This window comes from Populus nigra, chromosome 3, assembly GCF_951802175.1.
Source record: "Populus nigra chromosome 3, ddPopNigr1.1, whole genome shotgun sequence".
Taxonomy (NCBI): Eukaryota; Viridiplantae; Streptophyta; class Magnoliopsida; order Malpighiales; family Salicaceae; genus Populus; species Populus nigra.
Genome location: NC_084854.1, coordinates 1,286,736 through 1,300,546, shown reverse-complemented (window position 1 = coordinate 1,300,546; position 13,811 = coordinate 1,286,736). Strand labels below are relative to the sequence as shown.

The 13,811-nt window shown below is 35.0% G+C and overlaps 2 protein-coding genes across 2 annotated transcripts; both read left to right on the top strand.

The window, feature by feature from the left end:
- Positions 1–7,005: 7,005 nt before the first annotated feature.
- LOC133688622 (transmembrane 9 superfamily member 8-like) lies at positions 7,006–11,071 on the top strand. The gene is made up of 7 exons (XM_062108170.1): positions 7,006–7,250; positions 8,362–8,526; positions 8,617–8,726; positions 8,826–8,934; positions 9,016–9,128; positions 9,219–9,372; positions 9,706–11,071. Exons 1-7 carry the CDS (start codon positions 7,131–7,133, stop codon positions 10,861–10,863), a joined length of 1,929 nt encoding a protein of 642 aa, XP_061964154.1. The 5' UTR covers positions 7,006–7,130; the 3' UTR covers positions 10,864–11,071.
- A 1,825-nt stretch (positions 11,072–12,896) lies between these two features.
- Positions 12,897–13,809, top strand: LOC133688623 (early nodulin-like protein 15). Its single transcript, XM_062108171.1, has 2 exons — positions 12,897–13,149; positions 13,236–13,809. The coding sequence occupies exons 1-2, from the start codon at positions 12,966–12,968 to the stop codon at positions 13,583–13,585; spliced, it is 534 nt and encodes a 177-aa protein (XP_061964155.1). The 5' UTR covers positions 12,897–12,965; the 3' UTR covers positions 13,586–13,809.
- Positions 13,810–13,811: the final 2 nt, after the last annotated feature.

Here is a 13,811-nt window from a genome sequence, read left to right as displayed (position 1 = left end):
TTTTTAAAAAAATTGAAATAAACTGACGGGATGCATTAATTAAATAAATACCTTTAAATATATAATAATAATAATCAAACATAACCCCGTCACGTAAACAAACAAATCCAAGTAAGTCTCAAGGAATTTGGAAAAAAAAAAGGTCTATCACACACACGATGATATTTAATTGACTTGTTTGTAACATTTCAAATATATATTATTATTATTATTATTATTATATATGATGATGTGCTCTTTATCTCCTTTCCCCATGGGTCAGCATATTCGTATATCCCATTTGGTAGATTTTAGCATCCTCATGCAGACTTATTGTACCACTACTACTACTCTCCCGAGAAAGGCCGAGGATCACAGCCATATCAAGCACATCCACTTTCCAATATCAAGGATCATGTTTCCGGTAATGCAATCAGACTTGCTTTTTATTATGTTTTTTTAACCTAAAAAATATGTAATTAGTAAATTTTTTATATATATATTTTAATAATTTTGATATAAAACATTAAAAAATTGAAGTTGACCTAGTTGTTTCTCGCTTGAGTTTAACCGGGACAACTAAGTTGCAAATCAACTTGTCGGGTCATCCGTGTTTGATCAAATCAATATCCAAAACAGTTTTAAAAAAAAAACTCAATCCAAGTCAAATTCATGATAGAATGATCATCAAGTCAACTTATCATGTTGAGTTAAGTTTAATAGCTATGATTGAAGTAGATCTAGTTTCTTCTCGTTTGAGTTTGATCAAGACAACTAAGCTCCAAGCCAACTCATTAAATTAATATTGAAAATAGTTTGAAGTAAAACTCATCAATCCAAGTTAAATTTAGAATGAATGAATTACCGAGTCAACTCACTATGTTGAGCTATATTTAATAGTAATTATTAAGTTAGTAGATAATTTATTTAAAATCTAATTAAACGAATAATATACTACATGAAATTTGATTAGAAAATTTAGTAGTGTAAACATGGTGCCACAATTTCTTCTTCTTCTTCTTCTTCTTCTTCTTATTGGGTGCGTGTAAAAATGGTCTTCACCCTTCATGCAAACAATTCAAAACCCTCCCTAATTCCCACATAATATTAGCATGGGAAAATGGGTGCATGCAACCTTAACTGGTCCCAAGCTCCATGTGAAGGGTAGGGGTAAACAGTAGGGGACCCTATAGAGTTGAATGCTGTCCTGTATCCAGACCTCTCAAATTAATGGCTTGATGAATAAATTTGGACCAGTGCTCCTTTCAGACCACCACCACCGAGCCCTCGTCATCCTTTACAGCTGCCTCATAATTATGCAATTCAACGACTCATGTACTTTTTACCGGTGGCAGTGGTAAAAATTGATATCTCAGACACAGAGTGGCTATCTATAGCATCAAATTAGGACTGCTCTTTCGTTTACTCCAGACACAGGTTTGCCTTTCCAATGATTATATCCATGATGATCACATTCACCACTGTTTTGCATCAGCTAGCTAGCTAGCAGCCTGCTAGTCCACAACCTAGAAGAGACAGACACATATGCTTGTCTGCAATGTCAAACTTGGAAATTTGACTTTTCTTTTCCTTCAGAGTTTCCTGGTTCATCTCTATTGTCACCAAACTTATTTAACCAGACTCGAGTTCCCATTAATCTATAAATTAATTTATGTTGATTTAAATAAATTAAAATAATATTTTTTTTATAAAAATATCAAAATAATATGATTTTTTTAAAAATTAAACAGATTTAAATTATAAAGTGAGTCGACTAAGTGATCATCCACTAGACACTAAACAATTTAGGTTTGATTAAGTGATCATCCATCTGATTTTTTAAAACTCAATCCAGGTAAAGTATCAGATAAAGATATCAATTTTATTATGATTGGTGTTCTATTTTTTTTAATTGGAATGATATATTTTGGTTTTGGAGCATTTAAGAAAAAAATAAATCAAGTATTGATGAATGAAATTAAAAAAATTATTTTTTGAAAGAAAAAACACTATTTAACCAGAAATATTCATACCATAATTTTCATAACAGGTTGAGACTCCAAGCGAGATAAAATTTATTTTGATTTATTCTATTTCTTAAACTAGAATAAAACATACTTATTATTTCAGACACAACATGATAAAATTAATAACTTTAATCTTATATTAATCAAGTCAAACATCAACTCATTGAACTAAGTAAAGTTTAATAACAACTATTAATACCATTCATTTTTCCGTAACGGTCAAGATGTTAGGTAGTGTATTTGGTATTGGTTGAAAAAAAAAAAAAAACAAAACATTCATCCGTTTTTTAGGTTAAAATCTTGTCAAAATATACCAAACTGTTTGAATCTCTCTCGTATACGTACTTATTTGACTGGCGAAGTTGATGTAATATATATATATATTCCTTCATAACGACTTTATGATTATATTAAGCCTAATATAGAATACCGAAACAGTGTTGGACTACTTGAAATGGGAAATAAATATAAGCAGAAAATTATTCCCCTTGACTAACTTCAATGATAGGATGAACTGGATACTTGTGGACAGTGTTTAACAACCAAAGTCCATGGCTAGGGGGTAACTGTATATTCTTTGACAAAAAGCAAGTCTTAGGCTAAATGATCTTCATGTGTGACTCCAAGGAAAAAATTATGTCAGGCGTGGGAAAAAACCATCATAAATTAATGATGATGGGAATGATGGAGGATCCAAGGTGATAATGGTTACGGTGTGGACGGGCTTTTACCCTTGGCTGAAAGGGCAATGTGGGGGGCCATTGGATCCCTTTATGCCAAACCTCCTTTTGTGTTCTTAGCATGAATTCACGTTTTGAGTGATGGGTTTTGCCCGCAGGTTATGGCTTTTGAGATTTTTCTCCAGGTTTTATGCTCTTAGAGCTCGACATGATTGCACAGACTGCTAGTTACCCTTGCCCCCTCACAATAATAATATTCTTTGCTCTCTACGTGGGCTCATAATGCACACTCGTATTACTTAGAATAATCAACACCTGTCATGGTAATTAAGGTCAAGGATTGCACTCCTAGTTTTTAAACTTTGCCCAGCTCGTCGGACCTACTCGGTATTTGAAGCTTGATAAAGACATCTGGTAGGTTGACTTGCAACTCGATTGATCTATTAAAACCAAGAAATTTAAAAATAAAACAAAAACAACGTTGTTTTTGATAAAAAAAGATAGGCGATCCATGAGTTAACTGGGGAGTCGGGAAAGAGCGCGTGTTCATGTTAAAAATTTGATTCTGTTTTAATCAAGGGCAAAGAAGAAGACGAGATTGTTGAAAGAGATATATCATGTATGAGAAAGAAATCAGTGAAATAAATTGGTGCCATGAAATATGTTGCAATTGTCTTCTCTCTTGACATAAAGAGGATCTCTTAATTAGTCCATTGGAGAAAATGATGAATCGGTTTTGTAGCCTGCAATTTTCCATGGACATCAACAGACCAAAATTTGCAGTCAAGTAATACCTAGGATGTAATACCTAGGATGGCATACATGGCTTCCAAAATAAGTAGTACCCAATGTGTTGGAATCACTGTCGCTGGCAAAATGTATCACAACGTCAGTGCATTCCAAGTCCCACAACAACACAGAGTTAGACTTGGTAAGAATATAGGACTGCATAATCTTTTTGAGCTCTCATTGAAGATAAGGAAAGCGTAGTTCTTCCATGATCTAATTACCTGCCAACTCCATCTATATCTGTGTCAGTTTCTTCTGTGGGTTGGTTAACATAACACGGATTTGATCCCGTGGAAGATCCATCAATGTCAGGGATACAGTGATGAATCATATTAAGCAGCAGCCATATATGTCTGTCTGGGGCAAGTAGTCTTTGAGCTCAGAAGAGATTTTCTAGGGCCTAAGAGAAGAGTAAAAGATCACACAGGATCATAAATTTTCAAATCTAGGAATCAAAAACCGATTGCAAAAACCAAAGCATTATGTGCAAGTCATGAATTTCTAGCCCAGGATTGAAATACTATTAGGTTTGGAACCAATCACAGTCCATGAATTTTTTATATTATCATGGCATCTCTCACTGGCTTCCTGCAAACCGAAATCAAATTGGCTGAAAGTTTGAACTTCGAAGCAAAACAGAATTGAAAAAACATCAGAATTTGTTATTTACTCTGAAATCTTTGGTGAAAATAGAAACAGCCATTTTCTGGTGTTATATCATCAAAGCACAGGATTGGAGCTGAAGAGGCCAGAGCTCCGTGGGAATTTGTTGGTGTTATGTCATCAAGCATAGGATTGGAGGCGAAGAGGCCACAGCTCCGAGGGCAACATGTGGATATTTCAGCCGGAACCAAGAAGCAAACACTACAAGGACAAGTTGGAATGAGAAGAAGAATCCGAAAGCAAATTAACAATAGGAGGTGAGAAACAAAGTTTTTCGAAAACTTGTATGCCATGGAATACCTCACTGCCACCAAATGATGCTCCAACGACAATCAAGGAGAGTGTTTAGCATGGATTAAATCCTCCTCTACGTGGATGATAATTTGGGCATAGTTTGCTGAAGCTTGAACCGAATTGAAATTTGAAATATCCGAGTGTGCTAGCCTTTTTCAAGGCATCTTGCCTTGATCCAAACGGGATTGGTTTCCCATAGTATCGGTGCTGACAAGATTAAAATCAAAGAAAGTAAGGAAAGCTGTTCAAGATTACTATCCAGAATTCTGAGAAGCTGGATTTTTCTAAGAAAATTAACAAAATTAAATGCTTTTTGGCTTTTATCATTACGGGGTTCAAATCTTGAGATCATTACTTGGAGAATTTTTCTCTCTCTTTTTTTTTAATGGAACTCTCTTTGTAAAGACACAGCCCAAATTCCTAGTGAGAGATGAGACCCATTTGGTTCAATGTACAGCTGTAAGTGCAGCACAAATGGGAAGGAAAAATGAAGGAAGATAGCTCAATCCTACGTTTCAGACTTTCAGTCTCTGCAAAATGGAAATGGGCCTTGGAGTTTGGTCGATCCAGGAAAGAAACAGGGATGGTAAGAAGGACCAACAGAAAATCTTTCAGTTTGTGAAAATAAATCTGAGGCCAAGTTTAATAACCACTTCGGATCATCTTCTTTCGTTGGACTAGTTTATCTTTATGGAATCTGGTAATCCATTTCTCGAGGATCCCTGCTCTTTCTTTCTTTGTCCTACCAACCACTTCGGATCATCTTCTTTCGTTGGAAGTATATCCAAGCAATGTGATCTTGCATAGTAAACATATATGTTATGTGAGTTTTCTTCTCATTTCAACGATAAGTTCATCAGCAGAACACAGTACCTTTCACAGTTATGATAGCAACATCACTGCCTGATATATTCTCAAACACACTACAATTAAAGAGAGCATCGTGTTATGTAACCATTGTTAGTCTCTGAATATTAGTAGGAGATATCAGATATGTTGTTATCAGTTACCCGCCGCTACTGTAAGGACCTCTCAATTCGTTGGAGAAAATGATGTTGCTATCGATTGTCGGAGAATCAGTTTTATATCCTTCGATTTCCCATTGAAATCAACAGAATTCTTTTTATTGATTTCAATGGAAAGAGAGCAGATATCAGATACGTTGTAAGGAGCTTGAAGTCGTCAATTATATAACCTCTTGAATCACCTGGATATGGTTGAAACATGGAGTCACTGCCACTAGCCACTAGCCAAAGGCACCACAACGTCACTACAAGACTAACCAGCGCGCGCGCGCGCGCACAAGCTATTCATCAAGCTGCTTTTCTTTTTGTTGAGCTTTCGCTGAGCCATTAATAGGATAAGTAAACAAAGTTTTGTTCTGCCATGATCAAAATAAATACTTGTAAAATTAAGAACTAATAAATTACTGTGATGTTTGTTTGAAATTAAATAAATTAAAATAAATAATAAATTATGAAAACAGTCAAATGTTAGAATGAAATCAATAAAAAAATAAAAAAAGTACGATTATTTATATGATTTCACATCAAATCTTTTAATAATAGAAAATAGTCATTCGAACCATCAATTCTCTGAACATTATTAAATGAATACCCGCATGCTTCACCTTTTCATAAATAATTAATTAATAAATCAAATAAAGGCACAACAAATAACATTTCTAGTTGATGAACCCGACATGTCAACCAACCCCACCGACGGCTTTCTCCACACGAGTCATCACCGACACGTCACAAAGATCCAAATCTAGTGCGATTTTCTTACCATGATTAAAGCTCAAATGCTGGATCCTCCTTGTAGATCCCCCAACGCGGCAAACCCAAGCCAATGCTCACCTTATCAAATTCACCAATTGTAAAAATAAATAAAAGTTAGCTATATTTTAGTCCCTGAAGTTTAGAAATAGCTTTCCTAAACCCCTATAATCTACCTATATCAATCCTTCAAGGACAAACGTCTTCTTCTTTCTTGCCTTGAGAGAGAGAGAGAGAAACTTTTCTTGTTTTATCTCAATTGACCATTTTTATTTTTTTACTATTTTTTTAATAAACAGACTGAATTTGTTTTTTTAAAAAAACATACTCCAATTTAAGATGATAAGAACCTACTTGGGATAAAAGTAGCTTTCATTTCTGAATAATTTCTAAAATTATATTTATTTTAAAAAATATTAAATTAATATATTTTTATAATTTTCATGTGTTGATGTAAAAAATAATATATATATATATATATATATATAATATTTTAATATATTTTTAAGTGAAATTTACTTTTTAAAATTACCGTACATTACAATATCTTCCTCAAAAAAAATTATTTTTTAAAGAAAGTTTTCTAATATTTTCTTATTTTTAAATATAATTATCTCCTAGTTTTGTAACCATTTCTCTAATGCACTAAATAAAATTTCTTCCAACTTCAGAGCTATAATAACAAAATTAAACCAATAAGAATCAAAGTGGAACATATCTCAATCTACAGGGACTAAAATGAATTTCACCAAAATATTTAAAAGCCCAGTCTAGATCCAACAGCTCCAAAGCATCGTTTCTTTCAAAAAACTAGTTGACCCTCCCCTCCCCTTATTACAATATAACACCAACACCCCAATTCCTTCCTCTATCACAAATTTCCACAACAAAATCACTCCTCTAGATCTTCCTCCTCCTCCATGGCGCCTCGCGCGAGATCGAGATCTCTGTTGTTGCCGATATGTACAATTCTCACAATCCTTATTCATGGCGCTCACTCCTTCTACCTCCCTGGCGTCGCTCCTCAGGATTTCGTTAACGTCAGCTCCACTTCTCTCCTCTCTCTTTCTCTCTTTTACTCTCACTGCATGATCTACAAAATTTCATTTCAGATCTCATTTTGCGGTTTTTTTATTTGATTTATAGAGATCTCGTTGATTTATGCAAGTGAAATGTGTGATTTGTTAGTTATTTTGTATTGAAGTATGACTTTTGATTTCAAATTAAGTTAGTTATTGTCAGTGATATTTGTCGAGTTTTGTTCGGATCGGTTTTGTTTTATTTTGTGCGAGGTGGATATGAGATTTGTTAGGTTTTGTTTAGTTAGTGAAAATGATTGATTTTATTGCAGAAGGATTTTTTTAGGTTAATGAAGGTGGTTTAGGGATTTGATCAGGCTGTTATCTAGTGAAGTATGGCATTTGATTTCAAATTAAGTTCGTTACTGATACGAATTGCTTTTGGATTTTGATTATTATGAGTTATATTTGTCTGAGTTTTATTCAGATCGGTTTTGTTTGATTCTAGTGGGAGGAGAATGTGAGATTTGATAGATTTTTGTTTTGTTAGTGAACATGATTGATTTGATTGTAGAAGGATTTTTTTAGGTTAATGGAGGTGGTTTAGGGATTTGATTAGCTGTTATTTATGTTAATCTAGATCAGCATTGTCAGTTACGAGGAGGATCCGCTGTTTAGTTTTATGAATTTTGTTATTTATGTTTAATCTTGACAGTCATTATGGTTTTTGCTAGCTTTATAAAAATAATTACTTGGAAGTTATCGTGTGAATTTATTATTGCATTATGGTGTATTGTAGTCACTGTGTTGTGTTTCGTTTCCAGTTGCATTAAATAGTTGAAGATGCTGTAGTTAATTAGTGAGTGTAATTGAGATGAAGTGTTAATTAGTGGCGGTATGGCTTAATATGAAAAAAATAATATTGAATATCCTAAGTGTTTTTAGAGTAAGAATCTATTTCTGACTTTTGTTTTTTGGGGAGGTTGTATAATTAGGAGCTTTATCAATACTGTTTTTCGGATCGTGTTTGTTGTAAATTTTGTTGTGATTGTTTGAGATAAAGATAGAGGCTGCATTTTGATTGTGTGGTTTTTCTATTTGTTTATTTGTTTTTTTTTTCTTCTGGTTGCAGGGTGCTGAGTTGATGGTGAAAGTGAACAAATTGACCTCTATAAAAACACAACTTCCTTACTCATACTATACTCTTCCTTTCTGTACCCCATCCAAAATTGTAGACAGTGCAGAGAATCTTGGGGAAGTACTTCGCGGTGATCGCATTGAAAACTCCCCCTATGCGGTCAGTTTCGTTAGGCTGGATGAGTGTGGATTAACTTCTTCACATGCATGCACTATTATTTCCCTGACCTTTTGATTGGAATAATTGCAGTTTAACATGGGGGATGCAAAGATGTGCAATGTTCTTTGCCGGAAAACACTTGATTCCAAAACTGCAAAGGCATTCAAAGAGAAGATTGATGACGAGTATCGGGTTAACATGTATGAAACACTGTTTTTAGGCGTGGAGTCTATCTACTAAATTTCATGATGAGAGATGTGAAATTTGTTTTTCTAATTATTCTATCACTCATTTGGCAGGATCCTTGATAACCTTCCTCTTGTTGTTCCCATCCAAAGGCTGGACCAGGAATCTCCTCCTGTTTATCAGCTTGGATATCATGTTGGGCTCAAAGGCCAATACAGTGGGGTATGTGCATTATTGCACTTAAATTTCCCCTTCTTAATGTGTTATTTTTTTCTTGTGCTTACATTGTCTGGTTATATGCAGAGCAAAGAGGAAAAGTATTTTATCCACAATCACCTGTCATTCATTGTTAAGTATCATAAAGATCCTCAATCTAATTCTGCAAGAATTGTTGGATTTGAAGTAAAACCATTCAGGTCAGTTATTTAATGATCATATCGTTTCTGTAAAATGGTTGCTTCTTACCTGATTCCATGATTATGATATTTGTTTTTTTCAAATACCAGTGTTAAACATGCATATGAAGGGAAGTGGAATGATGAGAAGCCTCGATTAACAACATGTGATCCCCACACAAGACATACTGTTGTTAATTCTAACACTCCTCAAGAAGTTGAAGACAAAGCGGAAATCATTTTCACATACGATGTTGAATTCCAGGTGAGATCTTGCACATGACTACACAGTTTACATTTATTTTTATTTTCCTTTTTCTTTCTTTCTTTTTTCTTTTCCTTCAGATAGTTAAAACTTTCGTTGTAGTCATCTGTTACTATTTCAACTTCACGATAAAAGCTGTTGTATTGTCATCAGTTATTGTCCCCTATATGCCAGTGGTTTGGAGATGTATTTTGTTGAGCACCTTGGCAAACTATAATACAACAAGCCACCTTACCATTTTATTCATTTATCACATGGGCAGATAACAGTGAAATACTTTGCTTACACGGATTGAGTTTGCATTCTCATATTTTCTCTTGATTTACCTCTCAGGATAGTGATGTGAAGTGGGCTTCCAGATGGGATGCCTATCTCTTAATGACTGATGACCAAATTCACTGGTTCTCAATTGTAAATTCTTTGATGATTGTTCTCTTCCTCTCTGGCATGGTGGCTATGATCATGCTACGAACCCTTTACCGTGATATATCGAAGTACAATGAACTTGAGACCCAGGAGGAAGCTCAAGAAGAGACTGGATGGAAGCTTGTTCATGGAGATGTTTTCAGGCCTCCATCTAATTCAGATCTGCTGTGTGTCTATGTTGGAACTGGTGTTCAGTTTTTTGGAATGATCCTTGTTACCATGATCTTTGCCATTCTCGGATTCCTTTCCCCTTCAAACAGAGGTGGTCTTATGACAGCCATGCTCTTACTTTGGGTTTTCATGGGCATTTTTGCTGGCTATGCCTCGACCCGGTTATATAAAATGTTCAAAGGATCAGAATGGAAGAAAATAGCACTCAGGACTGCAGTCATGTTCCCAGGGGTCGTCTCTGCCATTTTCTTTGTCTTGAATGCTCTCATTTGGGGCCAGAAATCTTCTGGGGCTGTGCCATTTGGGACAATGTTTGCTCTTATATTCTTATGGTTTGGAATTTCAGTTCCCTTAGTGTTTGTTGGAAGCTATATTGGGTTCAAGAAGCCAGCAATTGAGGACCCTGTGAAGACAAACAAAATTCCGAGACAGATCCCAGAGCAGGCTTGGTACATGAACCCAGCCTTCTCAATTCTAATCGGAGGAATTCTTCCATTTGGAGCTGTTTTCATCGAGCTTTTCTTCATTCTCACCTCGATCTGGCTGAATCAATTCTACTACATCTTTGGTTTTCTGTTCCTTGTTTTCGCAATACTCTTGGTCACCTGTGCTGAAATAACAATTGTCCTCTGCTACTTCCAGTTATGCAGCGAGGACTACCTCTGGTGGTGGAGGTCATACCTCACATCCGGCTCCTCAGCACTGTACCTCTTCCTCTATGCAACATTCTACTTCTTCACAAAGCTTGAGATAACCAAACTTGTTTCAGGGGCCTTGTACTTCGGATACATGCTAATTGCATCGTATGCATTTTTCGTGCTAACTGGGACAATCGGATTCTATGCATGCTTATGGTTCACAAGGCTCATCTATTCGTCAGTGAAAATTGATTAACTCTAGCAGATCCCTTTCTTCCTCCACCTCGACGTCCAAAACAGGGTAAGATTCACAACTGGTAGATAATTATTATGTTTTCAAATGTAAACCAATTTGCACATTTTTGGATTGAGACAGACATGTCATGATTTTGATGTTATAGTCCTTTTATTCAACTTTTGTTTAAGAATCACTCTCTTCTTTAATTATATAGATTGTTGACCGATCTTGTGATGCTCCCATTTGATCTCTTATCGTCTTGTGGTCTTAGATCCTCAAAATTTGATTTATTTTTTTTTATGTTTTTATATTGTTTTGAAGTTTTGAAATGTCGATGTTAAAAATGATTTTTAAAAAATAAAAAAATATTACTTTGATATATTTCTAAATAAAAAATATTTTAAACCATAATTATCATTACATTTCCAAACACTCTTAGTGCATGGCTGTGGTGAAAGCTGCCTTTTCAAAAACTCAGGTGGACACTTGTATTGCACCACAGCCTGCATATTCTCAATCAGAATCTTAAACATGTTTAGATCCGGAAACAACTAATTATAATCAGGATATAGATTATAAACTACTTCCCTTCCCTGTTACAAACAAAAGAACAAAAGATTTTACAGCCATCTATGTACTTCCTAGGATGAGTGTCTCTAGGATCAGCAGTACCAGTAGCCGCCTTGGCGACGTCACGAGCAGTGGCGTCAGGTTATTTCTTGGCATGCAACATATATCCAATAGCAGCAGTGATCACACGAACCCGGTAACTGCCATTGTAGTGGTGGTGAAGGGTCGTTTACACATGGATGGATCCATCTACCCCTGTTCCTTGTAACTTCTTCAGGACTCGTCATCTTGTGGGTGTGCGTTTTACCTCCAGCTCCCGTTCCCTGGCTTTGATCTCTCAACCTTAAATAGCAAGACTTAAAAAGGGTTAAAGAAAGCAATTTACAGTGTTGCCCCGTTTGACGTGAACGTTCGGTTCTTGAACACGTAGCAATTGCATCATTGCAATCCAGACATGTGAAGCCCGGATTGGAGATTTTGCCCTTTGCATCGTATTTATTGTGTGTTGATAACGCCGAAGATATTTTTTTTAATTGAAATTATATTTTTTTATATTAGTTTAATGAAATCATTCTAAAAAGCATTGCAGGTGAAAAATACCTGGAAAAGTGGGTTAAACTGTAAAAATAAACAAACTTAAAAATAATAATTGAGGGGTTGACTTGAAAAGTTGTTATCCAAAGTCTAATTCTTGTCAAATTTTAAGTTATTAGAAAAAGAACCATTGATGTGGTGAGATTTAGTTAATTTAATTGAGTTTTTAATGATTCAGTTAACCTAATTTAAATTGATTTAAATTTAACTAGAATAGTTCTAAAGAATGCTTTTTTTTTTTTTAGAGATGCAGACTAATTTAGGTAATTTTATGAACTTTAATATGAGCGGGTTGATACCAAGCCCAACCCAATTAAATGACAACTTGGGTTGGGGAGTTGAAACCAAGAGATGGGCTTTAATGATATTGAGCTGTGTATAGATATAATTACATTTTTTGTTTTTTTTTGTTTTATAAATTGAGTTAAAAAAGAAATAAAAAATCCAATACTCAAATATTAGTCGATTATATTAATTAAAGATACTAATTGACTACGCATTTTATAATAATTCTGTATAAAATAAGAAAATAGAATTAATATACAAAATAAACATGTTAGCTCTTCATTTTTAGTTTAATAACATAAAAATCTAATTGATTTGTATTTTTTTTTGTGCATTTGATATTATTTTTCTTAGAAAAAATAGCACAAAAAAAAATAATTACACCAAATTTATTTATACTTTTGATATACAAGAAAAAATAAATTGTATAGATTTATGTGGATTTCCACTTCTTTTGACCGTTAATATTGTATCACCTTGTCACATCTTTTGAAAAACGTACAAAACGGCCTTGACCCACATTATCCCAGGAGCCCTACATCAACGTGTTTTTCAATAACGGCTAGTTTTCATTTTCTCTTATAAATTCAGCAAATTGTGAGTTACTTTCTCTCCAGAACCATCAACCACCCTCCGGTCTCTTTCTCCATCGTTCTAAGCTCTCAATATCAATGGCTTGCTTTCAAAGAGCTGTGGCAGGTGCTTTGGTGCTGATGTCTTTTTTTGTGGGTTTATCACAAGCTAAAGATTTGTTAGTCGGGGGCAAAACAGATGCATGGAAAATCCCATCTTCAGAGTCTGATTCGCTTAACAAATGGGCCGAAAAAGCTCGTTTTCTTGTTGGCGATTCTCTTGGTAAGTCTCATTTTTTTGATCAAAATGTGCTGAAACATCATCTGGGTTTCAATTACTTAAATTTTCTAACTCTACTTTTTTGGCAGCGTGGAAGTATGATGGCCAGAAAGATTCAGTCTTGCAAGTGACCAAGGAGGCTTATGCTAGCTGCAACACTACAAGCCCTATTGAGGAATACAAGGATGGGAATACCAAGGTGAAGCTTGATAGATCAGGGCCATTCTACTTCATCAGTGGAGCTGAGGGTCATTGTGAGAAGGGACAGAAATTTGTCGTGGTGGTTCTGTCTCAAAAGCATAGATACACTGGAATCTCTCCAGCTCCTTCTCCAGCTGAGTTCGAGGGGGGCCCTGCTGTTGCTCCAACAAGCAGTGCTTATACCTTGAGAGGTGGCTTTTTGGTGGCTTTTGGGGTTTTGGTTTTGGGGTTATTTTGATGTGAAAGATGATGTTCTTGGGTTTGGAATTTGGAGGGTTTTGATTTGTTCATTCATTTAATCATATAGTAATGAGGGTATTGCCTGATTAGAGATATATAAAGAATGCTATGTGAGGGAAATTTGGATCCCATTTCCTCTTCTCTTCAACATAAGAGGATCGATTCATTTCTTTATTTTTGGATCTTGGTCATATGTAGTGGAAATTTCATATTTCTGAATTATG

Excerpts from the sequence above, each read along its gene's own strand:
- LOC133688622 (XM_062108170.1), top strand. The coding sequence starts at position 7,131 with ATGGCGCCTCGCGCGAGATCGAGATCTCTGTTGTTGCCGATATGTACA. Across the intron at positions 8,527-8,616 it reads TTGAAAACTCCCCCTATGCG|TTTAACATGGGGGATGCAAA; the intron begins GTCAGTTTCGTT and ends GAATAATTGCAG. Across the intron at positions 9,373-9,705 it reads CATACGATGTTGAATTCCAG|GATAGTGATGTGAAGTGGGC; the intron begins GTGAGATCTTGC and ends TTTACCTCTCAG.
- LOC133688623 (XM_062108171.1), top strand. The coding sequence starts at position 12,966 with ATGGCTTGCTTTCAAAGAGCTGTGGCAGGTGCTTTGGTGCTGATGTCT. Across the intron at positions 13,150-13,235 it reads TCTTGTTGGCGATTCTCTTG|CGTGGAAGTATGATGGCCAG; the intron begins GTAAGTCTCATT and ends CTTTTTTGGCAG.